Source organism: Gekko japonicus, unplaced genomic scaffold, assembly GCF_001447785.1.
Source record: "Gekko japonicus isolate JY-2015 unplaced genomic scaffold, Gekko_japonicus_V1.1 scaffold1132, whole genome shotgun sequence".
Taxonomy (NCBI): domain Eukaryota; kingdom Metazoa; phylum Chordata; class Lepidosauria; order Squamata; family Gekkonidae; genus Gekko; species Gekko japonicus.
Genome location: NW_015170310.1, coordinates 79,880 through 107,260, shown reverse-complemented (window position 1 = coordinate 107,260; position 27,381 = coordinate 79,880). Strand labels below are relative to the sequence as shown.

General features: G+C 46.9%; 1 protein-coding gene across 4 annotated transcripts in view; it reads right to left on the bottom strand.

The window, feature by feature from the left end:
* CELF2 (CUGBP, Elav-like family member 2) overlaps positions 1-15,666 on the bottom strand; it is a 468,221-nt gene extending 452,555 nt beyond the window's left edge. For all 4 annotated transcript variants that reach the window (XM_015417989.1, XM_015417991.1, XM_015417990.1 and 1 more), the window contains exon 1: positions 15,426-15,666. In XM_015417989.1, coding sequence (XP_015273475.1) covers positions 15,426-15,499 — 74 coding nt within the window. In that variant the 5' untranslated portion in view covers positions 15,500-15,666. The remainder of the gene's footprint in view (positions 1-15,425) is intronic.
* Between the last annotated feature and the right edge of the window lie 11,715 nt (positions 15,667-27,381).

Sequence of the window (27,381 nt, the reverse complement as noted above, 5' to 3'; positions counted from 1 at the left end):
CTCCCTTGCCCTCCGATCGCCAACAGGCACTGAACTGCTAAACAAGAATAGATTTGCCTGCGAGTGCTGTCCGTTTTGGCAGGCATAGGGATGCTTGATTTTGCTGAGGGATGGATCCCCACACACCTTGCTAATGGCACGGGATTTAGCAACTCGGAACAATGCTAGTATCTTTCTCTCTCTGTGTGTGAAGTGCCATCAAGTTGTGGCTGACTGATGGCGATCTCGTATGTTTTTCAAGGCGAGAGATGTTCAGAGGTAATTTGCCATTGCCTGCCTCAGTGTAGAGACCCTGGAGTTTCTTGGTGGTCTCCCATCCAAATACAAACCAGGACCGACCCTGCTTAGCTTCCATGGTCTGATGAGATCGGGCTAGTCTGGGCCATTCAGGTCACAGCTCTCCAGTAGTGTGGGAAGTGCCGTCAAGGCAAGAGATGTTCAGAATTGGTTTTCTGTTGCCTGCCTCTGCGTAACAACCCTGGACTTCCTTGGTGGTCTCCCAGCCAGGGGTCATTTCCTGCAGGAGCGCACAGGAGTGGAGCTCCGGCAGTAAAGAGCCCAGGGGGCGGGCACATGCAACAAGCCCCACCCCCTGCTCCCAGCAGCCCTCAGTCAGAGCAAGAAGCAGCCAGGTAAGTAGCAGAGCTCCCCCCAGCCCCCCCAGTCCAAAACAGTCCAGTGGAACCTTTAAGACCAAGTTTTATTCAGGTACAAGCTCTCCCTCCTCTGCGAGGACAGATCTACATGTTTCCCCACCCCCAATAGCTAGCAATCCAAAAGAGTCCAGTGGAGCCTGAGCGGTGGGTGTTGCCTTCTGACACACTCCCGGTGATGTCAGGGTGTGTGGCATATGCAAATGAATTATGCTAATGAGTTATGCTAATGAGCTCCTGCACCTCTTTTCCTACAAAATTACCCCTGCTCCCAGCCAAGTACTAACCAGGGCTGACCCTGCTTAGCTTCTGAGAGCTGACAAGATTGGGCTAGCCTGGGCCAGACAACTCAGGGCTCCAAATATAGACGAGTCTTAACTCCTTCAGAGTTGTGTATTCATATGCTGATGCTACTAACGCCTTGCCATCACTATATGAGCCGTACGAGTACTTTATGACGTTATATTATATTATATTATATTATATTGTATTGTATTATATTATATTGATTCTCTGTTTTATCTGTTTAATAAAATTTTATGTAAGCTGCCCTGAGCCTGGGATATTAATTAATTAATTACATAATTACATAAAAAATAAATAACCATAAATGGGATGACCAACGTATGACACTAGTCATACTAGTCAGCTAACTGAAGTCCCCCCTCTAAGAAAGAACTGCGCGAAGAGGCATGTGACCGCCCGGGAAAAAGACGGAAGGAGAAGCAAGAACATCTGCGGGAAAAAGCCTTCGGAGGGTATCTGGTAGGGTTCCCATCCCCCTGAATTTGTGGCCATAGTTAGGATTCTAGAAAGTGTGTGCACACACGATACTCTGTAAGCCGCCCAGAGCCCTTCGGGGGTGGGCGGGGTAAAAATCCCATGTAGTAGTAGTAGTAGTAGTAGTAGTTACCCTTCCAGTCCCACGTGACTGATCATCTTAACCTGCCTTACATTGAGTCAGAGACTACCGAGCTAAGTGTTTCCTACTTCAACTGACAACAGCTCTTTGGGGTCTCAGGCCTCTCCCAACACCTCAAATTCCGTAAGTGGAGGGGTCAGGAACTGAACACGAACTCTTCCGAATGCAGAAACAGATGTTCTACCACTGGGCCCCACCCCTTCCCATGGAGCTAGCCCTCCTTTCTCTCAAGCAAATGGATGGCAAACATACATAACAACATGGAAATATATCTATTCACATCTGAGGTGGCTTCCTACTGGGTCAGACCCACTGGTCCATCTGGCTCACTACTGCCTACACCAACTGGCAGTGGCTCTCCCAGAGTCTCAGGCAGAGAAAGATCTTCCCCAGCATCTGCAACCTGTAATATTCTCACTGGAGATGACAGGGGTTGAACCTGGGACCTTCTGCATACAAGTACGCATTCCACCCCTGACCGCTGCTTCCCCTTTAGGGCCATGAAGATTCTAGAACGATGCTTACTGATGATTCCAATAAAGGTTCCGAAGAGCTCGCCCGCTTCTTCCCTCTATCTATGTTCCTGGTGATGGTAAAAATAAGGTGATTGGATGTCACCAGAGAATCCCATTGTTCATAAAGGTCTACAGGGCAGCAGCCGACAGGCCTGGATGGTTGGCTCTCTTAGGGAAAGCGTTAGGGAAATTGCTCGATTTTGCAGATTTTCAAACGTTATTCAACCTCCGCCACAAGTTAATAACTCTCAATTACCTGGGCCCATTTCAGACAAATGAAGTGCACTTGTCTGGAACCAAACCACGCTCTTGCAATGCCGCCGTGCCAAGCGTCGGCGAGGGCGAAAGTCGATGAGGCAAGTGAGTGGCCATGTCATGTTCCCTCACTGATCACTTTTTCTGCCAGCGAGTCAGGCACTGCTGGACAGAAAGGTACAAAGAGGAATGTCAAACACGGAGGGGGGGGGGAAATGTCACCGTTTCGAAAAACGGTCCACGAACCAAACAACTTCCCATAACAAAAGGGAAAAAAAGATGGATCGATGCAGCAGCTTTCAAGCTAGCTTCGGAGAACCTTGTCTGATGAGGAACCCAAAGTGTTGTAAAGGGCTCTAGGGATTTCAATCATTATCCTACGCAGAGCTGTCAAACCACCAATGGGGCCGTGGGGTCACCTGCCCCCGTGTCCCGTTGCCTGCCACCACTAGAAACAGCGGCAAGAGAGAAAATTTTTTTAAAGAAAAGAAAAATAAGCCCTCATCTACTTACAAGAAGTTCTTACCATAGAATTCCTGTGATTCCTAGAGCTGTCCAAAAGTGAAAAGGGTAGCTCTAGGAAATGCAGAAAACCTATGGCAAGGACTTCCGGGTTATCTGAAGAAGTGAGCAGTGACTCACAAAAGCTCCTACCCTGCCACAAATTTTGTTAGCCTTTAAGATGCTGCTGGGCTCTTGCTCTTTTCTACTGCTACAGACAGACTAACCCATCTCGACCGGTTTTACCATAGACTTTCTGATGATTTTTAGAGCTACCTTTTGCACTTCTGAGCAGCTCTAGAAATCACCAGGACCTCTACAGTGAGAACTTCCTGTAAGTAGACGAGACCTTATTTTTCTTTAGTAATTTCCCCCCCTCCGGGAACACTGTGCCCCCCCCATAACCCTCCTCCTGCTCGCAGCAGCAGTTGGAGGGCAGACTCTCCAAGGCAGACCTTCGCATTCCAGCTGTTGCATCTTGGAAGTAATGGGAAGGCTTGTCCACCTTTACTGATATTATCACTAGAGAATGCACATCAAAATGCCTGAGACCACTGGTCTATCAAGCTCAACATTGTCCGTTCTCCAGGTTCTCAGGTAGGGGTCTCTCACCTGCCCCTTTTGACTGGCGGTGCCAGGGGCTGATCCTGGGTCCTTCTCCGTGCAATGCAAATATTCTACCACTGAACCATAGCCTCTGCAGAGCACCTATACATTTTCAAGGAACGTCAGTTTGCTTGGAATCCAGGCAAACTAATGAAACTGATTGAGGGTTCAGCTCCATTAAGGAAGACTAAACAATGGAAGAGATCCGCGTACCAAGTCCGCTTTCGAGGTCCATGAGTGTACACCTATATGCACAAAAAAGCACTTTGAGTTAGATCCAGCAAACTCTGCAGATCCAGCCGCTTAATCTGCAAGTAAGCAGAGCCGCCAAGAGTTTGTGGGTGGGGAATTCCAGGGATACTGATCGTCTGGGGTGGGGAAGGGGGAAACAAGGAGATGGGCAAGACATGTAATTCATATGCTGTTTGGGCTCGGTCTAAGTGCCTGAGTCCTGACATGGATGGAAGTTCAGGGAAGGAAGTCCAGGATTGCTATGCAGAGGCGGGCAATGGCAAACCACCCCAGCTCATCTCCTGCCCTGAAAACCCTACAGGGCCACCATAAATTGGCTGAGACTGTAGGGCTGCCAGGTCCGTCAGATGAGCAGGCAGGAGATGGGGATGCACTTACCAGGAGCGGGAAGGGAAGAAGGCGGCAATAAATGTGACAATGCAGGTATGCCGGGGCGACACTCTGTTTTGTGGGCAAAACCTCTATGGTAGAATTCACTTCTTACCATAGAGTTTTGCCCAAAAGCCAGAGTGTCGCCCTCCAACATCACCGTGCCTATGTCACTTTTGGGTGATGTAGGCATATTGTGTTTATTTTTGGTTTCTTGCCTGTTTTTTTTTGGGGGGGGGTAATTTCCCCCGGTTCCTGATAGCCCTGAAGTGGGGGGCTCCAAACCAGGGGATCCCCTGCCCCCAACTGGGAATTAGCAAACCTCTGCAACTTGATGCCACTTTCCACCACCTAAGTGACTGAGAGGAGCTGAAGAGGGAACATTTGAGTGGTAGCCCACGGTGACCTTTAGCAGCCCTGCAAGTCCAGGTCACTGAAATGGATCCGTATTCTTCCTCCTGTTTATCCCCGCTTCCGCCTTCTTCCTTTCTCTTTGTTGCCTCACTCGGGTCAGACTTGAGACCACAAGAGGACCGTGTCTTCTGCTGTGCCACAATCCCACACACGTGTTTATATGGAGACACATGCGTGCACACACACACCACAGCATAAACTCCAAACGTACAAACTCATTCTTCTAGAAATTGAAAGGAAAGGGCAAATCCATTGGGCTGCTGTTAACTCACTCCCATTGGAAAACAGCCAAAAAGGATGTACCGGCATCTCTCTGCATAACGGTACGAGTTCTCAGCAGACAGCTTAAGTCGAACAAGAATTGATTCACAGTCTCTTTGGACACCAGCAACTAATGCATGCCAGCTAAAGATAGACTGCTGCTATTAATGCAGTGTCAGGGCCTGGCGCTGACTACTCACCCTTTGAAATACTGTCGGCCAGTTGCGCACCGGAGCTTTTTAATATCAATTAATTGACAAACGGCGGGCTCACCACTGTCACGGCGAGTCGTCTGCAACCAGCGTGATTGGAAAGCTCTCCAGGCAACAATGGTAAAAATGGCACCTGCAACTTGTAATGCTCGATATGAAAAAGTGGAATCTGTCTCTCTCTGTAAATTCACAAAAGATTGGGGGATATGCTAGCAGGGGGAGTGAAAGTTTTTGGAATCCGGAGTGCTGCCGTAAAGGTTTAGGTGTTTCGGGGATCTGGTCCTTCAAAAAAAAAAAAGGCTTCTTGAATTTCTAACACTCCTCTTCTTCACAAACTTCTACAATGTATACAACTCTGCTTCTATGTGTTCCGTGCTCTTCACAGACATTACCTAAGTAACGCTTATGACAATCCTGGAATGCAAACATTATCCCTGCTGTTCTTTCTTCCACCACTCTTCTTCCTTCTGTACTATGTTGTATTAAGTTATGCAGGAACCTCTCTGTTTTAACCAGGGCTATTTTGGGGCAGGAACGCACAGGAATGGCGTTCCGGCTGGCTCCCGAGTTGGCCACGCCCAGCAGGAACTAATTAGCATAATAGGCCACACCCAAACACAGAAACTCATTAGGATTGGCTACATTAGGGGTGTGTGGCCTAACGTGCAAAGAAGTTCCTGCTACAAAAAAAGCCCTGGGTTTTGACAATAAACAAAGTAAACAGAATAAGAAGCAAAAGGTGGGTGTGGATGGATGACCACACTTCTGGGAACATGGGGTGTGGCCTAATATGCTAATGAGATGTGCTGTCAGGGGTGTGGCTTAATACGCTAATGAGTTCCTGCTGTTGGGTGTGGCCTGTTATGCTAATGAGTTCCTGCTGGGCTTTTTCTAGCAAAAAGGCCCTGGTTTTAACCTTTAATAAATATTATCCCCATTCATCTTAACCCCGACCAGAGATTTCCTGGCTTACAGTCCATACTCTTAACCAGTATGATGTATTAGCTGTCTTATCTTTTCCCTTGGTCTTGTCTAACTCAGTGGATCTCAACATTTCATATCTTGGTGGAAAGGGCCATGAAGTCACAGATGACCTACGGTGACCCTGTCGGGTTTTCAAGGCAACAGGCACTCAGAGATGGTTTGCCATTGCCTGTCTCTGTGTAGCAACCCTGGACTTCCTTGGTGGTCTCTCAACCAAGTATGAACCCGGATCAGTCCTGGCTAGCCTGGGCCATCCAGGTCAGGGCATTTCATATCTCACGTCCCACCAATCACACCATCAAAGGACCTGGGTTCCAACCAGATAGAAACAAAAGCCCACTTTCACGCATATATGTCCATAGGCATTCTGTGATTAGATTTAGCACTTACAGCAAGTTTTAAGTACGTAAAAAATGCAGTAGTATCGTTAGTATCAGTCGCGAAGAGTCGGACTCGACTGTGCGACTGAACAACAACAACAACAAATCGTTGGGAGTAAATTTGACGTGTATCATACTTGACAACAAACACTTGACAAGTAAGGACAGCAGGAGGCAGAAAATCAAGCACACTTGCTGGTGGGCAAAGAGAACAGGGACTCAGGAGAAACAGCAAAAGTCCAAGGTTATGATTAGAATGTCAAAAGGTCACAGATGGATAATCCATAGCAGGTAGAGTTGGCAGATGATGGAATGTCACACTTGCAGGTGGACACGTGGATTGAGGAAGACGGAATTCTTAGTAATCATTATGAGCACCCTGATTGCCACTTAGACGACTTCTGCATCCCAGTGGTCTAAGTCATGATCGATCCGAGACTGTACAGCTGATTAATATCACACTGTGCATGTCACCTGTTGATACCATTCATGGAAGGGGTGGGAATTTGAACCCCTCCAGAAAATTCAAGAACGTTCGAGGAAACCTTCAAGCAAAAGGTCATACGATCTGAAGGAGAGTGTCTTTCCCGACAGGCAGAAAGGGTTGTCCCCTTCATACATGATTGAACCACCTACAAAAACTGAATGTCCCATATCTACATATTTTATTTTTAAATTGCCTTCTCCTCTCCCACCCCTTCACCTTCTTCCTAGAAGATTGTGATCTTCTCAGTTCAAATTACCTCTTTGGTGATTAACTCAGCAATGAAAGCATGGACATTGTCTTTCCACTAGCCGATCACGGAAAGATGTTTCTGTGATAGAAACGGACCCTCATCATTACCACATTTATAAATTGTAGAAAAAATATAAAGAGGAAACAATGGACCACGATCCAAACCATCTATGTCAGATTGATCAGGGTGATTCATACTCTTATAGAAAGTATGTCCAAAGCCAAACATTAGGTTGAAATTAATCTTAAAGCTACTTCTAGAGGGAGGGCTATAGCTCAGTGACAGAATGCTTGCTTTGCACACAGGAAGTCCCAGGAGCCCCGGCATCACCAATTTAAAAACAAAATATTTCAGGTAGCAGAAGAAGGATAGATCTCTGCCTGAAACTCTGGAGAACCACTAACCATCAGAGAAGATCGCATTGGAATAGATGGACAACTCCCTATCATCTGAGTCAGCTACCTATCATCTGGTGGTGGAAACTGCTGTCGTCACAGCCGATTCATAGAGACCCTGTAGGGTTGTCAAGGCAAGAGACAAACAGAGGTGATTTGCCATTGCCTGGATGTCCTTGACGGTCTCCAATCCAAGTGCTAACCGGAGCTGACCCAATTCGTCAATGTATTCCAAAACTATGGCTCCAAAAGGAGGCCACTGAAAGCTCCATCACTTGTTTACGGACCACTTAAGACATTACACTTTCCAGGTGTACAATTCAGCAATTTTGAATATATGGAGAAGTTTTATATGAAGTCACGCCAAGGTCCAGCTGAGCGCTGTCTAGTCTGCCGGGCGGCCATGCTTCCAGGCCTCAGGAAGAGAAAGGTCTTTCCCCAACACCTGCTAACCAAGATCATTCGGAGATACCAAGAATTGGCCAATAGCTTAAGATTCACTGCAAGCTGATAAACAGCTGGCTTGGGCTGCTCAAGCATAGCTGGCAGTTCCTTGGCAAACGGGCTCACCTGGGTATTCATTAGAACACAGTAAACTTAAGATGGAACACAAACAGAAGCTGCTCACAAACGTCACTTTAAACGCCAGATAATCATATTGCTTCGCTGTTATAATTTTAAAGTTATTATCTGAAGGGGATCAAGCTGTGAACAAAAGAATGTGCAGCTGAGGAGTGCCACGTTTCTATAATGGATGCTCACATTCGAGGAGAAATTGATTGTCAAACAGCATCTGACGACGATGGAGCCACACAAATGTATCTCAGGCGGCAGTAAAGGAAGCGCCATCAGGCTCTGGAACTGTACGGCCGACGCATATCACGCTGTGCATGTCACCTGTTGACACCGTTCATGGAAGGGGAGGAAATTCGAACCCCTCTAGAAAATTCGAGAACGTTCGAGGAAACCTTTAGGTGAAAGGCCAGGCGATTTGAAGGAGAATGTCTTTCCCGACACGCAGGAAGGTTGTCCCTGACCCTTTCATACATGCATATTGCTCTAGAGAATGGTGGCAAAGCAATTAAAGGCTGACGATTCTAAATGGGAACAATTATTCCACAATTAGTTCCGAGCGCCACTTTTAGTCCTCCAATTAGTTTTTATTTTCCAAATAGACTATCACGCTTTGGCGTTCTCTTCAGAAGCCTTTTCCCTCTTTGTCCCCAGAGTTAAATTTTCCCCTCAGAGGTATGGGGACTGTAGGAGGAGGACTAGACATGTTTGACCTTTGCTCTTTCTCCGTCCTCTCCACCAAACACAAGAACCTCAGAAGACATGGATACACTCTTGCTACAATCATTAGTTTCAGTGCAAAACACCACCACAATGAAAGGAACTGGTCATACTGAAAACTGAAAACTCAACCTTCCCGGGTTGGAACTCAAGAGTTTATGTGATATGCATATTTGGTGGCACATCAATGACCTCTATCATTCTCTAGAGGGCCATTTCTTCTTGATACGCATTCCTTACATTCCATGAATTTTTAAAGAGCCAAGTGTGTTCTTTTTGCATAATTTCCCCCCACTCTATCATTCATGGGCTGGGTTTTTTTTTTTAAAGAAACACATTTGGGATTAATTATGAACTTGATTGTCTTAGCCAAAACGACGATAAAATATCAGACAAATTAAAAATACAATGAAACAGATTTTGAAATATTTAGAAGAACATTTCTTATTTAATAATGGAAAATTAAAAAAAAACCCCACCAAATCAGTCATTGGGTTTTTAATTTGGGGGAAATGAAACAAAGAAATAAACAAAAATGAATATTAGGGGAATTTGAAGCACCACGCTGCATATCTGATATCTGATAGGCAGGCACCGAAATACCAAGAAGCGATGCTGTAATAACAATAACAATAATAATAGAAACGTCTATCAAACATACTGCTTCTCACTTTAATTTGACACATTTCTGGGGGTGGGGGTGGTTCCTTCTCTTCACCGTAATTAAAAGCCGGTGACTGGTTTAGTTTATTTATTGCAATCTATACTGCCTGAATTTGCAGACACTTGGGGAAAAAAATTAAAAATCCTTCAGTGCACCTGTGAACCTAGACATTCCACAAAGCAAAATTCAGACTGGGGTCTTTATGATTATAAAATAATTGTTGCAGGAACATGTAGGAAGAAAAATGGTAACCATCCCCCCCCCATCTTAATTACTTGGTGAAAATCCTTATTCATTTGGGAAGGATTTTGATCTCCAGTCAAGGTTCTTTTTTATCCTTCCTTCTCTAGGCTTTTCATCAATGGATGTCAAAAAATTCAGGGGGGGGGGAAAGTTCAATGAACTATCCATAGACCATAATTTAAAAATGATACAGCTAACCCAGCTGAACGCGGAGACTGCCTGTCGAACGGTCAGCGTAAGATAAGGAAACAGAATCAAAACAACGGTTGATATGATAACAAGGTCCTGGTTGCTTACTTCCAATAGGTAGGCGAGAACAAAATCTTTCTGTAATATGTGTTTGGCATAGGGTTGCCAGGTCTGGACTGGAAAATACCTGGAGATTTTGGGGGTGGATCCAGGAGAGGGTAGCGTTTGGGGAGGGACCTCCGGATGTTACAATACGATACAGTCCATCCTTCGAAGCAGCCGTTTTCTCCAGGGGAGCTGATCTCTGTCAGCTGGAGGTCAGTTGTAAAAGTGGGAGATCTCCAGGCCCCACCTGGAGGCTGGCAACCCTAGTTTGGCAAGGTCCCCCCCCCAATGCAGTGGCATATTTCCTTTTGTGCAGCAACCCACATACAAACTGGGTTCATCCTTGGAGGAACTTCAAGCAGAAATACGGCCCCTGGAAAATGAAATCCTCTACAGATTGCTTTCCATTGTACAGCTAAGATCTCCCTAAATATATCTTCCCTAAATATATCTTCAACCACCATTTAATCAACACATTGCGCATACAAGTGAGAATTTGACTCATCTCAGATAAAGCCTTAATTTTATGGCATTTTGTAATGGAAACCCATCACTTCCATGGAAGTCCCCAATGAAATATCCAACTTCAATTGTTATATACTGAATCACCAAAACAGAAAAGTCAGATCCATTTGGTGTCTATGGTATTCAGTTCATTAGTCCCAAAATCAGTCATGGTAAGCCATGGAATCCAGGATAGATAGAGCTGGTGGACTGGCCAGCCAAGATCCATCTGCTCGGTTACAAAGAAAGACAACGGTGCTATAATCAATTATCCAGCAATGATCCATTAGCCAGCATGTATTCCTATACATCTATATCTATATGAGATTCTATACTTGGGAAGGCCTGATATCTTATCGGGAATGTAATCACGCAACCAGATAATGCATGCACAAAGGAATGTGTATATGCACCCATGGTCTCCATTCAGGTGAAAGAGTACCCTACTAGATCAGGGTAAATGGATGAAATCCACTAGGTTCTGTTCTTCCTATCAAAGATGGGGCTTCCCGTTCATCAAAAAACAAAACCCAAACCAAAGAACGTGCCCCCATAGCATTAACAGCTGCCATTTAATCGGCATAAGCTCCTCCATTCTTTACGTTTCCTTGAAACACGTCAACACTCAAGACACCCACATGAGTTTGTTCTCTCAAACACTCAGCCAGGTTGGGAAGGCCTGATATCTTATCCAACAGCACACTGTTCGGAGAATAGTTTCATGCTGATATGTTGCTGCGTTCGACGCCATTGCAAAGTTTTGTCTAAACAATACATGTCCGTTTGTAACTGGAAGATGTATTTTAAATGACATTTGCCTTTGTCCAGTAATTTCCTATGAAAAGCCAATGCCCATGTGCCCATCAGCTCTGCACCCACATCCCTTTGCGTGTCTGGATCGTCTTCTACCATCCAAGCAAAGAAAGGGACCATGTGGTCTTGGATCAGCCTGACCGTGTGCATCTGCTGTAGATGTGAAACTTGGTTGCAGTCGTAGAAAAGCTGAAGATGTTGATAAAAGACTAGTGTGATGGTAGATGCTTCTAGGAATTGATGTGTCAGCGATGGACCAAGACTGCAATGAAGACGGGTATAATCATATCTGCTCGTAGGAACTGCTGTGTCAGCAAAGGGGTGGCCAGGATAGGGGGCATTATGTTAATGAGCCAGTGAATATGTTCTGCGATGCACTGGTGTTGATAGGATCTAGACCATGAACTGGCAGTGGCACCACAGGGGGGTGCAATGCTTCCATCATTAGCACCACGATTCTAAGTCCCTTGAGGCAAGGCAACGTTCACTTGGAAGGGAACACAAACCAAGAATTGTCTTGTGCATCTTGCTTCACATAAAGCGAGAATGGTGGAGCAGGCAGTGCAATGTACCTTTTGCTAATCTTGAGACCCTCGCCACCCTCTGGAACCAGCCTTAGTCTGACACTAGTCCTAGGAACTACTACAAGATAAAGCAATGGGTGGCAATTCCAAAGATGTTTTCGAAGGATGAAATCAGGATAAATAAAGAAGCAGCATTGAGGAGAAACAATACTTCTAATACCCTGTCGGAAGCCACCGGATAGTCCGGTACCAACACCACTGCATAGCGTTTGGTGGTAACATTCTATAACAACACCGTACAAGACAGTACCACCAGGACTTCCCGTTTTGCACATGCTGCCCCGACAGCTGTTTCAGCCAATGCAGTGACACCACACCTTGAGAATCGGGTTGTCAAAAGTCAAAGATAAGGATCAAAGTATAACGCCGTCTAAACAACACTCGCTAGGTATTAAATATAAAAACCGACTCAGACCTTATCCACTTGGGAGCACCAGAAATTAGTCCACAAATGATCTACAACATCTGGGGCATTTTTGTTGCTGTTATTATTGCGGCTGAATATTTGAATCGCAGATTTCAGCTGATGATAACAGTAATGCCTACTTGAGGCTGATGACATTAAAGATCTTCGTAATAAAGGCAATCCAGAAATGCAAGGAATCCTTGCTGTCAGTACTGAAGGGTGGAGGGTGGATTGAAAATATCCATTGCCCTCAAGCAGAAGCAAGAAAAGCCTTAATAAGGTGCCCTTAAAGGTGAACCTTGATTCCAAAAGTTGAAAATGGACTTTGAAACTTGCACGCATGATACACACAGGTATTTACAAGCATTGACTCCCGTTTTGCAAAAACCCAAACACACGCAAAATAGGCAATCGGTTACCCTATAGTATGAAATCAGTTTAAAGGTTAGGGGTATAATCCCCCGAGAGGTGCTCAGGGGTCTCTCCCATTCCCTTCAACAGAGACTTCCAAGGGGATTATGTCCTTTATTAAAACTTTAAGCAGCCGAGCGAGTGAGTTACACCCGAAGGACTGACATGGTTGGATATGCGAGTGACATCCCTTGTGGTACTTGGGATGGGCTACTTGAAAGGACAGTAGGCTTGTATTAGAAATGGCCCTTTGTGGACAATCATGCTCTTTCAGCTGTTTGCCCATCAGCCGTGAAAAAGTCCAAAAGGTTTCCCACGTACACATCCCCTCCCTGCCCCACGCTTCTGGGAAAAGGGTTATCATGATGCAATCGCCTTCCATCCGAGAGAAAGAGAGAGGTTGCGCATTCTTATTTACGGACCGGGCATCTATCTGTCCTGGTCCCGGCTGAAACCAACCTAGCGTTCCACATTTAAATGCACACGCAGGGTGAGCCATCCCTGGAAAGCATCAATCTTTGCAGCTATTTAGACTATCTGCTAAGTCCCGTTTCTGCGTTGTGATGGGATCTCATAATGCAATCACTAAGACAGACAATATACAAGACTTACTGCTGATACAGCTCATATTTCTTAACCGGGGGGGGGGGACCCACACTGAATATGAAGCGATTCATCAAAGCCTTTCTAAATATAATTCCGCATCATTTCCAACCAGAGGCGTCTTGGTCCTCTGGTGGTCCAAAAATCAATTAGACAAAAACAGAAAATAACTACTGCTGTGGAACAACAGTGTTGCTATGCAAGCGAGGGGAGGGGGAGAAGATCCCCCCGAGGAAGGTATCAAGGCATTCTCAAGGAACGGTTTGACATGGTTGTCAACCTGTAATGGGTAAGTTGAGGATACATTTTCCGTAAACATTAAGAGCTAAGCCACCATGAGATTTGGCTAATGGTGACTGGAATTCCAAAATGTATATGAGTTTGTGTGTATTACTGATTACACGGCTGGCGGGGAGGCTGTATAAAGAAAAGGTGGAGATGAACACCCGTAAATACTTGTGCCTTAACAGACCTTTTCAAGAACTGTTTGAATGCATCAATCATCTATATGGAATGTAATAGATATTAATGGACAACATAAGCACACATACACACACATACAAAGCAATTGCTATAGCGCAAAATATTGAGGTGTTGGGTCAAGTGCGATAACCATTTTAATCCGTTCATCACACCCAATAAGAGACTCAAGGATCTAAAACTCAGGATGATCAACAACTGGACAATGGAGCGGGTCAGTTGCATAGTATGTTACCCATAATGCTTATAACAGAAAGGGTCGCCCTATAAGATATGACCCCCCTTACCCACACGCTTCTCAATACATGTATTAATCCTCAGCTGCTGAAGCAGATGGCTATTTCATGAATAGCTCTTCTCAGTCGCTTTGTGGTCAACTGGGGAAAAAAAATCTAACGCCCCAAGAAACCATTTACTTGGGGAGAAGGGGGAGAATTGGATGTTAGAACTCTGAGCGAGTTTACAATATGACCAGCACCAGACTATATATTAGGATATGTGTGAAATAGTCACAAATGATAGCTGGAAGACTGCATACAAAGTTTCATTAAGATTTATACCTCACAACACAACTTTCACTGAAACCACACGACCAGCGCTGCAATCTTCTTCTTTTTTTCTTTTCTCATTACAAGAATCAGCATTTTAATAGGATCAACACTTCCAAATGCCTCCTCGCCCCGATGAATGTTTTAGTTTGTTTCTTTTTCATCTGCCTTTTATTTTGGCTTCTGTGAACTCACATTTCTCTCTCTTTCCTAGAGTACCCAAAATACACAGTTCCTGGCAACGCCTGGCCTCAGCCGATGATAGAGAGATAGAAACTTTCGGATGAATGGGAAAGGGCAGAGAATTAACTGAATATGCTCCCTGTCTTGAAATTCCAGCACGCACGCCCTGTCCAATCAATCTTGCTAGCATTTCGTCCCCATGTACAAGGGCCATCTCCCCCAGAATTAACACTGCCTTTATCATTCATTGGCCAGCGCCGTCCAAACTGACCGACTGAACAGCCTTTCATTCAACACATTTCAATACAGTTCGTCTGGGTGATGAATTTTACCGGTAAGCGAATTTTCATTCACAATGGGGACAGCTTACACCACACACGCCCCAACTGAGTTGAGAGATTCGGTGCAGAAGACCAAATACCGGTAGAGGAATTTCCACTGCTTATTAAGGCTGGACACTTATGATGATGATGATGCCTACAGGGCTCGCATGCCTTTTTCCACATGACCTAAGCAGAATATTAATCACACTCTCTTTTCCTCCCCATCTATCTTTATAACCAGCCTTCCTGACCGAGACTGCTCCCGGATCAAAACAGAGGACAGCTTTCTGGAGAGGAGGACCGAGACAGCATGAGGGAAAGGGAAATAACCAAAAATAAAAATAAAAATAAACTACAGACCATAAAAGAATTTGCAAAATAATAATAATAATAAACTACAGATCAGAAAAGAATTTGCAAGCAACAAAGAGGGGAATCGATCCTCACTCAGATACTTCCAGCGGCAAGCCAGTCACCTCACCGAGACAAACCCCCAAATGCTTTTTTTGGTTGTTGTTCCAAAAACCTCTAGGAAAAGACGGACCCGGTCAAGACTCTAGGCTGCTGAGAGCTCAGACTGAGATTCGGGATGCTGCCGGGCCAAGCAAATGGGTACTTACATTCTGTCAGAAACTAGCAAACGGCTATCGACCATCATCTCCGGCAGAAAATCCAGCTTGAATGAAGAAGTCATGTTCTCTCTCTCTCTCTCTCTTGCTTTCTCCTTCTCTTTTTTCCCTTCTCTCTCTCTCTCTCTCTTTCTTCCGCTCTCCCCCCCTATGCACACCGTTCTGGTCTGGCAAATAAGAATGTTTCTCTGCTTGTCTGATTCAACAACTGTGCTGGCCAAGAGACAGGCAGAGACAGGTGCAAGAGGAGGCCTCCCCGAGGCGGCAGTCAGAGTCGGCAGTTGTCACATTCTCTCCCCCTCTTGTTTTCCTCCAATCCCCTCTGAAATCTACTGCTGAGGCAACTGTCTATAGAGCGCCAGGTGCTGAAACAAGAGGCGGAGCTCCTTTCCCACTGCAGCTAGAATTTAACCCCTGCCACTCCGGGCAGAGGCTCTCGGCACAAGCCGGACGATGGATGTGCAGGAAAGGGTGTTTCTTTTAAAAACAAAAAACAAAACCACACACAACAACACCAGATTAATCAACAGTGGCCCTCCCCGACGTATTGCAACTTCAGGAAACTGTTTCTTCTGCGTTTCCAGCCCTGCTTTGTCTCGCTGGCCTGAGATTTTTTTTTACAAAGTATTCCACTGCAATATTTCAGACGATAAACATATTTATCTCTCCCCCCCCCCCACTCCCCCAGACTTTCCCTTCCCGCACCCCTCTCGGCGGCGAAGAGGACTGCTCCAGCGGGCGGGGAGACTATATGTCCCCCCGCCCCCCGAGATTTCAAAACTGGAAGCCGGTTGCATTAAAATCACCCAGCGAATTCAATAGCTGTCATCGATATAAGGCAAAGAGAGGCAAGGCAGTTAGCAAATTCATCCATGAGACGGTTTTAGTGGTTGTAGTTTGGGGACAAAGCAGGTCCCCCTCTTTCATCCTCCTCAAAAACATACAAATAAAGACACATACACAGGTATGAAGGTAATTAAGCACCATGCAAATAAACCAGCACTGCTAATAAACTGGTTATAATTGTTCCATTTTCTGACATCTGAGAATATTTGTCTTTTGGTCTGAAGCATTCAGAACACAGTGGTGTGTGCCACGGGGAGGAAGCTGGGCACTCGGAAATGACAGCAGAAGTATGTGGACAAGAGACAAATTTGCGATTAAAGACCATCTCGAGATTTATATATTTATGGGCCAGAATCCAAGAGACCTAAATGCCGATTCATAGACCTCATACCAAGCTCCTCGGAATCTGGAGTATGAAGCAATGTCACACCAGTCATTATAATGAATAAGACACTTCTACTAAGGCAAGAGTCGTTTTATGGCAGAGGTCTTCCTCAGATCAGTCCAAACTCAATGAAATGAAAGCACACTTTTACTTTTCATCAAACAACTGTACGTTGATTCAGAACCCGCAATGCTCGGTTCCAAAGATCAGAAAATGGTTCTTGGGTGCCGTGAAAACTTCAGCAGAAGAAATGTGACACTACTGTTTTCGTCTTTTTTCATTAACTTAAAATATCATGGCGCTAATCTTACAAATAAATTCAGCGTTGTCTGGAACAGTATCTGTTCAAATTAAAACACAGCACAACACCAACCACACCACATTCGTTTGCCGGAAAACAGATTTTTCGGGATGATGCCGAATTTCACATTCTTCCCGTTTTGACCCACAAGCTCCCATTCTGATCTTGCATCTGCCTTGTGTGACTTGGACCTGTGGTTGTTGTTTTTTTAAGTATTGTTTTCTGTCTCCTTGCATAGATTTTTAATATTATTTGCACCTCGATGGATGTGCACGATGCACATGAATATCATAAAGTGAAAGTATAACTTACATATAAATTACATTTAAAAATCACATATGGTTATGCAATGCAAATCTCCAAGACCAAAACCACTGACAAGAAGGAAGGAAGGAAGGAAGGAAGGAAGGAAGGAAGGAAGGAAGGTAGGTTTGCTCATTCCTAATACATATTATTGTTGTACAGACTGTCCTCTCATTGGATACTCATGCATGTCGAAACTGGCATGCTCAATGCAGCCAAAGTTACCAGAAGAACACTCAACCCCTCCAAACATTCCGCATTGTTTCAGAGCTGTGAAGCATTCTATTGTTTTGATGTGACAATTCCAGATCTGACAGGGAGATGCCTTCAAGGGTGCTGGTAAACAAAATCAAGTGAGTTGCCACAGCCAATCAGATAGGATCACAGTGAGGGTCACTGATGCAGAGGACAGTGAGGGCCAAGAAAGAGAAGGAACACGACACCCATTAACACAAAGGAGCTGGGGAGCACCGTCCCACCCCACACGTCTGCATGTGTGGTTGACTAGTTTGTCGAGAGACAGAGACATTTCCCGACACTCAGTTTGCGCGAGCAATGTATCTGTTTAGCAAGATGGTAACAGTAGGTTGCTTTGAGAATGAAACTGACAACATTACGGCTTCTCAGAGGAACTGTGCACCCTCATTATTAGGAACCCACCATTGTCCAACTTTTCTCCTGTGCTAGGATCACCCTTTTTCAGAGAGGGAAAATGCACAACCACTGACAAATAAAGGTGAAAAGGTCCGCGCTGCTTCGATCAAACCTTAAACGTGGTCACCGTCTGTGAATTGCTCCCCCATTATTTATTTATATTACACCGTCCGTGGACGTGAGGCTGCCGCAGACTAACCTGAGGAACAAAGGCAGGTCACTGACCCAATCGGCTCCTAACATGAATTTCAACAGCTTAGGAAATTGCAAAACAGGTGGAAAGCAGCAACCAGCCACAGCTAACCAGCCGAAGATAGGCAAATGCAGGTTATATGTTTTGCGGTCTTTATCTGACACATACATGAACACGTGCGACGCTGCCTTATACTGAATCAGACCATCGATTCGGGCCATCTGTCTACTCAGAGTGGTAGCAGTTCTCCAGCGTCTCTGGCAGAGGTCTTTCCCGTCACCTACTGCCTGGTCTTTTTTACTGGAGATGTCAGGGATCGGACATGGGATCTTCTGCACGCCAAGCAGATGCTCTGCCACTGAGCCACGGCCCCTCCCCCAGGGGTGGGCATTGGGGATGAAGGGGTTAATCCAAAGATGTCATGGGGGGGAAAGGTAGGCTAGACAAGAGATCTGAGGGAAGAGAGCAAGAGGTGGCCCAATGCAGTGTTGCGGGAGGAGGTTCTAACCATAAAGGGTCCTTACGGCCACATGCAAACAACGCATGCATGATTTCATCTCTCTCATAACTTCAGCTAATTCTGTTTAAAGACCGGCATGCACACAAAGCACCATGTTGCCACTGGCACCTTTCTTTCAGTCACTGGTTTTGTGTTAAAACACAGCCAGCCCTTAGCGAGAGCTGCACGCTGTTCTTACTCAAGCGGCAAAAGCCAGAACCTGCTGCATCAAAGACCAAAGGACACTGGTGGAATTTGGGGTCACATACAGGGCCCAAGGGCGCCACTCAGCTCTTGAGTTGCCTCCAGAAATCACAGACTCTCCTTCGCGTAGGGTTGCCAGCCTCCAGGTAGGGCCTTGAGACACCCCCCCCCAGAATTACTACTAATCTCCAGACTACAGGGATCAGTTCCCTTTGAGAAATGCCCGAAGGGCATTGAGATCAGCAGATAAGAATCTCCTGGTGGTTCCCGGCACCAAAGATATCCGGCTGGCCTCGACCAGGGGCAGGGCCTTCTCAGCCTTGGCCCCCGCCTGGTGGAACTCTCCGCCGTTCCCTTTCTGATCTACTAAAGTTCCGCAGGGCATGCAAGGCAGAGATGTTCCACCAGGCCTTTGGTTGAGGCCAGCGACGGTTCCCTTGCATCTATGGCATTATACCCAGCTGAGGTCCCTTCCCTCCCCAACCCCCCCTCCCAATCTACAGGAATTTCCCAACCCAGAGTTGGCAACCCTACCTTTGCTGGAAGCAAATACAAAATGTGGACGATGACCTGAAAGCACCAGCTGTGCAACAAGTGTGGTGAAGCGGTTAGACATGAAGTTCCTTAGGTGACACTGGACCAATTGCTTCCCCCCCGCCCAAGCTACCTTACAAGGCTGTTGTGAAGATAAAACAGGGGAAGAGAGAGCAAAATAGGGGAAGGGAGAGCCATGGAAGCCACCTTATGCTCTCTGGAGGAAAACTAGGCAAAAAATAAGGTAGAAAGGCCCCGGTCACACAGGCCACATATCGCAGGGGGGAGGCGTGGCTAATTGTCCTGGCGCAGTTTGATGCGCGATTACGAGATCAGACGTGCCGGCGGCACACCACAGGTCCTTCCCTCGGCGCCGGCGGGTAAACAAGGGACTGGCGCAATCACACCATGGCCGTCTGGAGGCAGCCTGTGGCAAACGTTTACTTGTACCTTGGAGGTACTAGTTTTTTAAGGTGCATTGTCGACGGTAAGCCACCGGTGCGCTCCACTTCCCAGATGTTGGGATGTGATCACGCCTGGATAATCCGCCCACCATCCGTGCCTCTCCCGTGGCAACTTTGCCGTGTGACCGGGGCCATAGATTGTTCAGGGAGCTTCCTCCCAGTCCCCTTCCTTCCTTCCTTCCTTCCTTCCTTCCTTCCTTCCTTCCTTCCTTCCTTCCTTCCTCCACATATGTAAAGTGGTTCCTGGCTAGTACAGCTCAGACCACGATGAGGACATCATATGACTGAATGCTTCCCCCCTGAAATAAAGAACAACTTGTCCACAGGGTGAAGGCGAAACTACACCAGTTCTCCTTGACATCAGCTTAGTTTAATGGAGGACAATTCAGTCACGAGATACTTAACTTGCCATTTGAAGAAGAGCTAAGCTGACATGAGGGGGGGGGGGTAGCATGTTTTGTACGATGATTTGGTTCCCATGAAACATGGACCCCAATGATTAACAATTATTTTTAGGGTTTCGGTTTCTGAGAGCCAGTGCCCCCTTCAACAGATCCCTTCATTAGACACTGTAAGCTACCAAGAAAGAAAGAAGACACACACACTAGAACACACACTAGAACAGGTGACATTTGTCCAGCCCTAATAAATGTGCTTATTCAGAAGCAAGTCCCATGGGTTCCATGTGACTTATTAGACAGCAAACGTGCTCAGCATTTCCACAATAGCAGTTAAAAAATTATAATGAAGTCGCATTCATAACACTGGAATCCTGTGCTGTGATTCTCCACTAGGAGACCACTGGGCGTTACACCCTGGAGTAATTCTGCATATGGATCGATTGGTTTATTTCATTTATTTTTCCCCATCAGGACCCAAACCAGCTTGCGGCATTTTATTCTCCTCCCTTTTATCCTCCACAACAACCCTGTGAGGTAGGTTAGGCCAAGTGTATATGTGACTCACCCAGGGCCACCCAGCAAGCTTTCATGCCAGAGTGGGGCTTTGAAACTGGACCTCCTAGATCAGAGGTGTCAAACTCATTTGTTACAGGGCCGGATCTGACATAAATGACACTTTGTTGGGCCGGGCCATGTGTGCCATGAACTGTAATGCCAGGTACCGGAGAGATAAACTTTATAAAGGCAAACCCAATTATCAATTTTATTTTTAACTCAAAATACAAACAAAAGCAATGGTTTCCTAGCAGTAAAAGCAACTGGTTTACTGGGGAATCCACAAAAGCCCCAATAAATGTATTTAATCATATGCAAGACTAGGTTTTTTTCCAAGGGATACCATAAAAGGGAGAGTACTTTACATTTCCATACATACCAGTTTGGAAGAAGAAAATCACCATCCACATGTACATTTTCTGCACAATGCACAGGTCTAGTTCCTGTCAGGGGTCATTTCCTGCGGGAGCGCACAGGAGCGGAGCTCCGGCAGTAATGAGCCCAGGGGGCAGGCACATGCAACAAGCCCCGCCCCCTGCTTCCAGCAGCCCTCAGTCGGGCCACGAGGAGCAAGAAGCAGCCAGATAAATTGCAGAGCCCCCCCCCTCAGCCCGCCTTCAGGTACAAGCTCTCCCTCCTCTGTAAGGGAAGATCTATGCGTTCCCCCCCCCCATGGCTAGCAATCAAAAACAGTCCAGTGGAGCCTGAGTGGTGGGTGTTGCCTTCTGACACACTTCCGGTGATGCCAGGGGGTGTGGCATAGGCAAATAAGTTATGCTAATGAGTTATGCTAATGAGCTCCTGCACCTCTTTTTCTATGAAATGACCCCTGGTCCCTGTATTCTATAACAGTTTTTTTTTAAAAAAAGAACAGCATGTGAGGAGGAGGAGAGAAGAACTCCACCCTTCACTTGGAGTCTCAGAGCGGCTTACAAACTCTTTCTCTTCCTCCACCCACAACAGACACCCTGTGAGGTAGGTGGGGCTACAAGAGCTCTGAGGGAACTTGTGACTGACCCAAGGTCACCCGGCTGGCTGCATGTGGAGGAGTGGGGAATCAAATCCGGTTCTTCCGATTAGAGTCTGCCACTCTTTAACCACTACACCAAACTGGCTCTCAATCCAGAACTCAAACAAGACAGCTAGTCTTCTAGCAAGCACATGAACACACGAAACTGCCTTAGACTGAGTCAGACCCTTGGCCCATCAAGGTCAGTATTGTCTACTCAGACTGGCAGCAGCTCTCCAGGGTCTCAGGCAGAGGTCTTTCACATCACCTATTGCCAGATCTTTTAACTGGAGATGCCAGGGACTGAACCTGGGACCTTTTGGATGCCAAGCAGATGCTCTACCACTGAGCCACAGCCCCTCTCAAGCAAAAAGGCATAATTGGAGGAAGTGCTTTTGTACATCTGCATTCGGCTTGTTTCAGGCCCTACAACATCTGTTCGATGCCATTAGGCACATTCCATTTTATTTTATGTGAAAGAGAAGTTCTTCCAAGTGGGAGAGTGAGAAACACTCAACACAAGCTGTTATCACGGGAGACCAGTTACTGGAACTCTGTTTATTTTACCATTTCTGCCCGCGTGCGGTGAAAAAGAGTCTTGAAGTGGTTTAGAAAACTCACACTTTAAAAAAGACACCACAATGAATGCAGTTCAAAGAATCACAACCAGCAATCCTATCAAACAGGCCTTATCGTCACCTACAGTCCAACTACGCAGCAAACATCTTTCTAAAATGGCCGGCCGTGGGCTCCTTTCTCTAACTCGACAAAGGCTGCATTTAAGTGTCATTTGACTGGATATGAGAATAAAAATGATTTCATTATTTTTATTTCAAGAAGAAGGAAGAAGAAGAAGAAGAAGATGTCTCAGAGCGGCTTACAAACTCCTTTCCCTTCCCCTCCCCACAACAGACACTCTGTGAGGTAGGCGGGGCTGAGAGAGCGCTGACAGAAACTGCTCTTCTTCAAGAACAGCTCTGACAAAACTATGGCTTGCCCAAGGTCATCCAGCAGCTGCAAGTGGAGGAGTGGGGAATCAAACCCGGTTCTCCCAGATTAGAGTCTACGCACTTAACCACTACACCAAACATTTATTAGCTGCCTTTCTTCCTTTAGGAGCTCAAGGCGGCTTGCAATGCATGTAAACCACATAAAAACAAATTAATAACAAAACCCCCCAAATTTTAAAATTGTAACTCAAAATTGCTGGCAATCGTAACCAAGTGTGGTCCTAAATAAACCCATTCTTCAACTGCCTCCTGGAGATCGAAAGTGAGGGAGCCGGGCACATCACCCTGGGGAGGTTGTTCGGGAATTGTGGGGCTGCCACGGAAAAGGCCCTTTCGCGTGTATTCACCAAACAAGCTTATTTGATTGATGGGACAGTAGGGTTGCCAGATCCAGGTCGGAGAATTCCTGGAGATTTTGGGGGTGGGGTCTGGGGAAGGTGGGAGGAGAAGGATTTCAGTGGGGTATAATTAATTATCAAATGGCATTGGACTTAGTATAGCCAGGAGATCTGAAGATTGTCTGGCAGCCTAAAACTCTAGCTCTTTTTGTGGCGAGACAGGTTTATTTTGGAGGCTGAGAGAACCAGCTGGGTTCAAGTGGAGTCGTGGGGAATCGAACCCAGTTCTCCAGATTAGAGTCCACTGCTCTTAATCACTACACCAAGCTGGTTCCCTAGTGGGGCGTCATGCCTTAGAGCACTGGTTCCCAAAGTGGGCAATACTGCCCCCTGGGGGGCGCTGGAATGATCCAGGTGGGTGGTAGGAACCTTGGGTGCAATTAGGGGGTGGATAAAAATAAGGGGGTGGTGGAAGCATAAATAAAGAAGAGTCCAGGACCTATCTAAAGCAGCCTTTTCCTGCCTTCTCCTGGTCTTCCCTGGGATCAGGGAGGGAGGTGGAGGTGGAGAAGGGTCCCCCCAGCCAATCACAGCCATGCATTTGTTGTTGTTCAGTCGCAGTTGAGTCTGACTCTTCGCGACCCCATGGACCAGCTCCCGCCAGGCCTTCCGGTCTTCCGCAGTCCTCTGAAGTTGGCTCAATTTCATGTTCGTTGCATCTATGACACTGTCTAACCATCTCATCCTTTGCCGTCCCTGTCTTCTTTGACCTTCAGTCTTTCCCAGCATCAGGGTCTTCTCCAGGGAGTGCTCCCTTCTCATTGGGTGGCCAAAGTATTTGAGCTTCCGTTTCATTATCTGGCCTTCCAGGGAACAGTCAGGGTTGATTTCTTTTAGGATTGACTGATTTGATCTTCTTGCAGTCCAAGGGCCTCTCATGGATCACTGCCTTGTCGTGGCGAGGGGGCTTGCGCGGTTCGATGAAGCTGTGGGCTATGCCGTGAAGGGCCACCCAAGACAGACAGGCCACAGCAGAGAACTCAGACCAAGTGTGATCCCCTGGAGAAGGTAATGGCAACCCACTCCAGTATCTTTGCCAAGAAAACCCCATGGACAGTATCAAAAAGCCATGCATTTGCAAACTGCAAATGCGTGTGCACCCTTGAAAGGCTGGTGTTGCTGCTGGGCTATTGTGTGGTGGTTGCTGCTGGCCCCTGGCTTCAGGCCAACAACATCTTTCTTCACCATGTGCAAATTTGTCACTGCATCTTTTTGTCCACTTCTTGAAGGTAGATTTCCAGGAGGCGCTGAGTAATTTTTTTTTTTCTGAAAAGGAGGCAGGAGGCCAAATAAGTTTGGGAACCTCTGCCTTAGAGGGACTTCAGTGAGGGTATAGTGCCATAGAACCCATCATCCAAAGCAGCCCTGTTCTCCAGGGGCATTGATTTCTGTCACCTGGAGATCAGTTCTAATCCCAAGAGTTCTCCAGCCGCCACCAGGAGGTTGGAAACCCTTTGGAACACTGTGGAGAGCCACTCCCTGTGATCGTAGTTCCCAGGTGGGGACACGCAGGTTCATGTTCTTCTTCAGTTCCTGCCCTTTCTTTGTTCAAGGGCAGAGCTGAGTCGGGACACCTCTCAGTTGAAGAGCAACCAACGTTCTTTGTGATCTTGCCTACAGTCCAGGATTCCAAACCATGGCTTCACCCTAAATTATGAACCTGGTTTCTAAACCAAGAAACAGATGTCAGCCTGATTGCCCAAATTTGGTTGTCAGAACAAACCGCAGTGTGGTTTCAACTAGTAAGCCTTCCGCCTCTGCTTCTGTACATGGCCAGCCAAGAGAGAAGTCACAAGGTCTCAGGCAAGCGTCTAGGACCAAATTGAGCGGGACTTCAACAGCAAGAGCCAGGGGCCAGGGAGGGGCAGGAGCAGGTGATTTGGGTCTCCATCACAGGCAGCAAGGACCTGAAGAGCTGCAGCAGCTCGCCAGGAGAAGTCTGTCAAAGCCATGGTGACTGTGGGGAACCTCCATGTCCAAAGGCACTCAGCCTCTGAATCCCAGAGCCAGGAAGCAACATCAGGGGAATGCCTGTGCCTCTATGTCCTGTTGCTGGTCATCCAGAGGAACAGGTTGGCCACTGTGTGAGACAGGATGCTGGACTAGATGGACCACAGGTCTGAGTCAGCAGGGCTCCTCTTATGTTCTTAGGATGATGGACTAGACGGACCTCTGGTCTGATCCAGCAGGGCTCCTCTTGTGTTCTCAGGATGCTGGACTAGATGGACTACTGGTCTGATCCAGGGGGCTCTTCTAGTGTTCTTAGGATGCTGGGCTAGACGGACTAGTGGTCTGATCCAGCAGGGCTCCTCTTATGTTCTTAGGATGCTGGACTAGACGGACCTCTGGTCTGATCCAGCAGGGCTCCTCTTGTGTTCTCAGGATGCTGGACTAGATGGACTACTGGTCTGATCCAGGGGGCTCTTCTAGTGTTCTTAGGATGCTGGGCTAGACGGACTAGTGGTCTGATCCAGCAGGGCTCTTCTAGTGTTCTTAGGATGCTGGACTAGATGGACTACTGGTCTGATCCAGCGGGGCTCTTCTAGTGTTCTTAGGATGCTGGACTAGATGGACTACTGGTCTGATCCAGCGGGGCTCTTCTAGTGTTCTTAGGATGCTGGACTAGATGGACTACTGGTCTGATCCAGCGGGGCTCTTCTAGTGTTCTTAGGATGCTGGACTAGATGGACTACTGGTCTGATCCAGCGGGGCTCTTCTAGTGTTCTTAGGATGCTGGACTAGATGGACTACTGGTCTGATCCAGCGGGGCTCTTCTAGTGTTCTTAGGATGCTGGACTAGATGGACTACTGGTCTGATCCAGCGGGGCTCTTCTAGTGTTCTTAGGATGCTGGACTAGATGGACTACTGGTCTGATCCAGCGGGGCTCTTCTAGTGTTCTTAGGATGCTGGACTAGATGGACTACTGGTCTGATCCAGCGGGGCTCTTCTAGTGTTCTTAGGATGCTGGACTAGATGGACTACTGGTCTGATCCAGCGGGGCTCTTCTAGTGTTCTTAGGATGCTGGACTAGATGGACTACTGGTCTGATCCAGCGGGGCTCTTCTAGTGTTCTTAGGATGCTGGACTAGATGGACTACTGGTCTGATCCAGCGGGGCTCTTCTAGTGTTCTTAGGATGCTGGACTAGATGGACTACTGGTCTGATCCAGCGGGGCTCTTCTAGTGTTCTTAGGATGCTGGACTAGATGGACTACTGGTCTGATCCAGCGGGGCTCTTCTAGTGTTCTTAGGATGCTGGACTAGATGGACTACTGGTCTGATCCAGCGGGGCTCTTCTAGTGTTCTTAGGATGCTGGACTAGATGGACTACTGGTCTGATCCAGCGGGGCTCTTCTAGTGTTCTTAGGATGCTGGACTAGATGGACTACTGGTCTGATCCAGCGGGGCTCTTCTAGTGTTCTTAGGATGCTGGACTAGATGGACTACTGGTCTGATCCAGCGGGGCTCTTCTAGTGTTCTTAGGATGCTGGACTAGATGGACTACTGGTCTGATCCAGCGGGGCTCTTCTAGTGTTCTTAGGATGCTGGACTAGATGGACTACTGGTCTGATCCAGCGGGGCTCTTCTAGTGTTCTTAGGATGCTGGACTAGATGGACTACTGGTCTGATCCAGCGGGGCTCTTCTAGTGTTCTTAGGATGCTGGACTAGATGGACTACTGGTCTGATCCAGCGGGGCTCTTCTAGTGTTCTTAGGATGCTGGACTAGATGGACTACTGGTCTGATCCAGCGGGGCTCTTCTAGTGTTCTTAGGATGCTGGACTAGATGGACTACTGGTCTGATCCAGCGGGGCTCTTCTAGTGTTCTTAGGATGCTGGACTAGATGGACTACTGGTCTGATCCAGCGGGGCTCTTCTAGTGTTCTTAGGATGCTGGACTAGATGGACTACTGGTCTGATCCAGCGGGGCTCTTCTAGTGTTCTTAGGATGCTGGACTAGATGGACCACTGGTCTGATCCAGCAGGGCTCTTCTTATGTTCTTATATTCAGTGCGCAAACTGGATTGAAGAAGTTGTTGAACCAGCAAAGGCTTAATGCCAGTTCTTGGCTTATAAAGAGAACTGATGGCCCACCCCTTCCTTTTTGGTCCGTCATCCTGCCAAGACCGGGAGAGCTGAGGCTTTTGCTTGAGTAGACTATGGAAGGGCCACCAGGCATAGTACTGCCTTC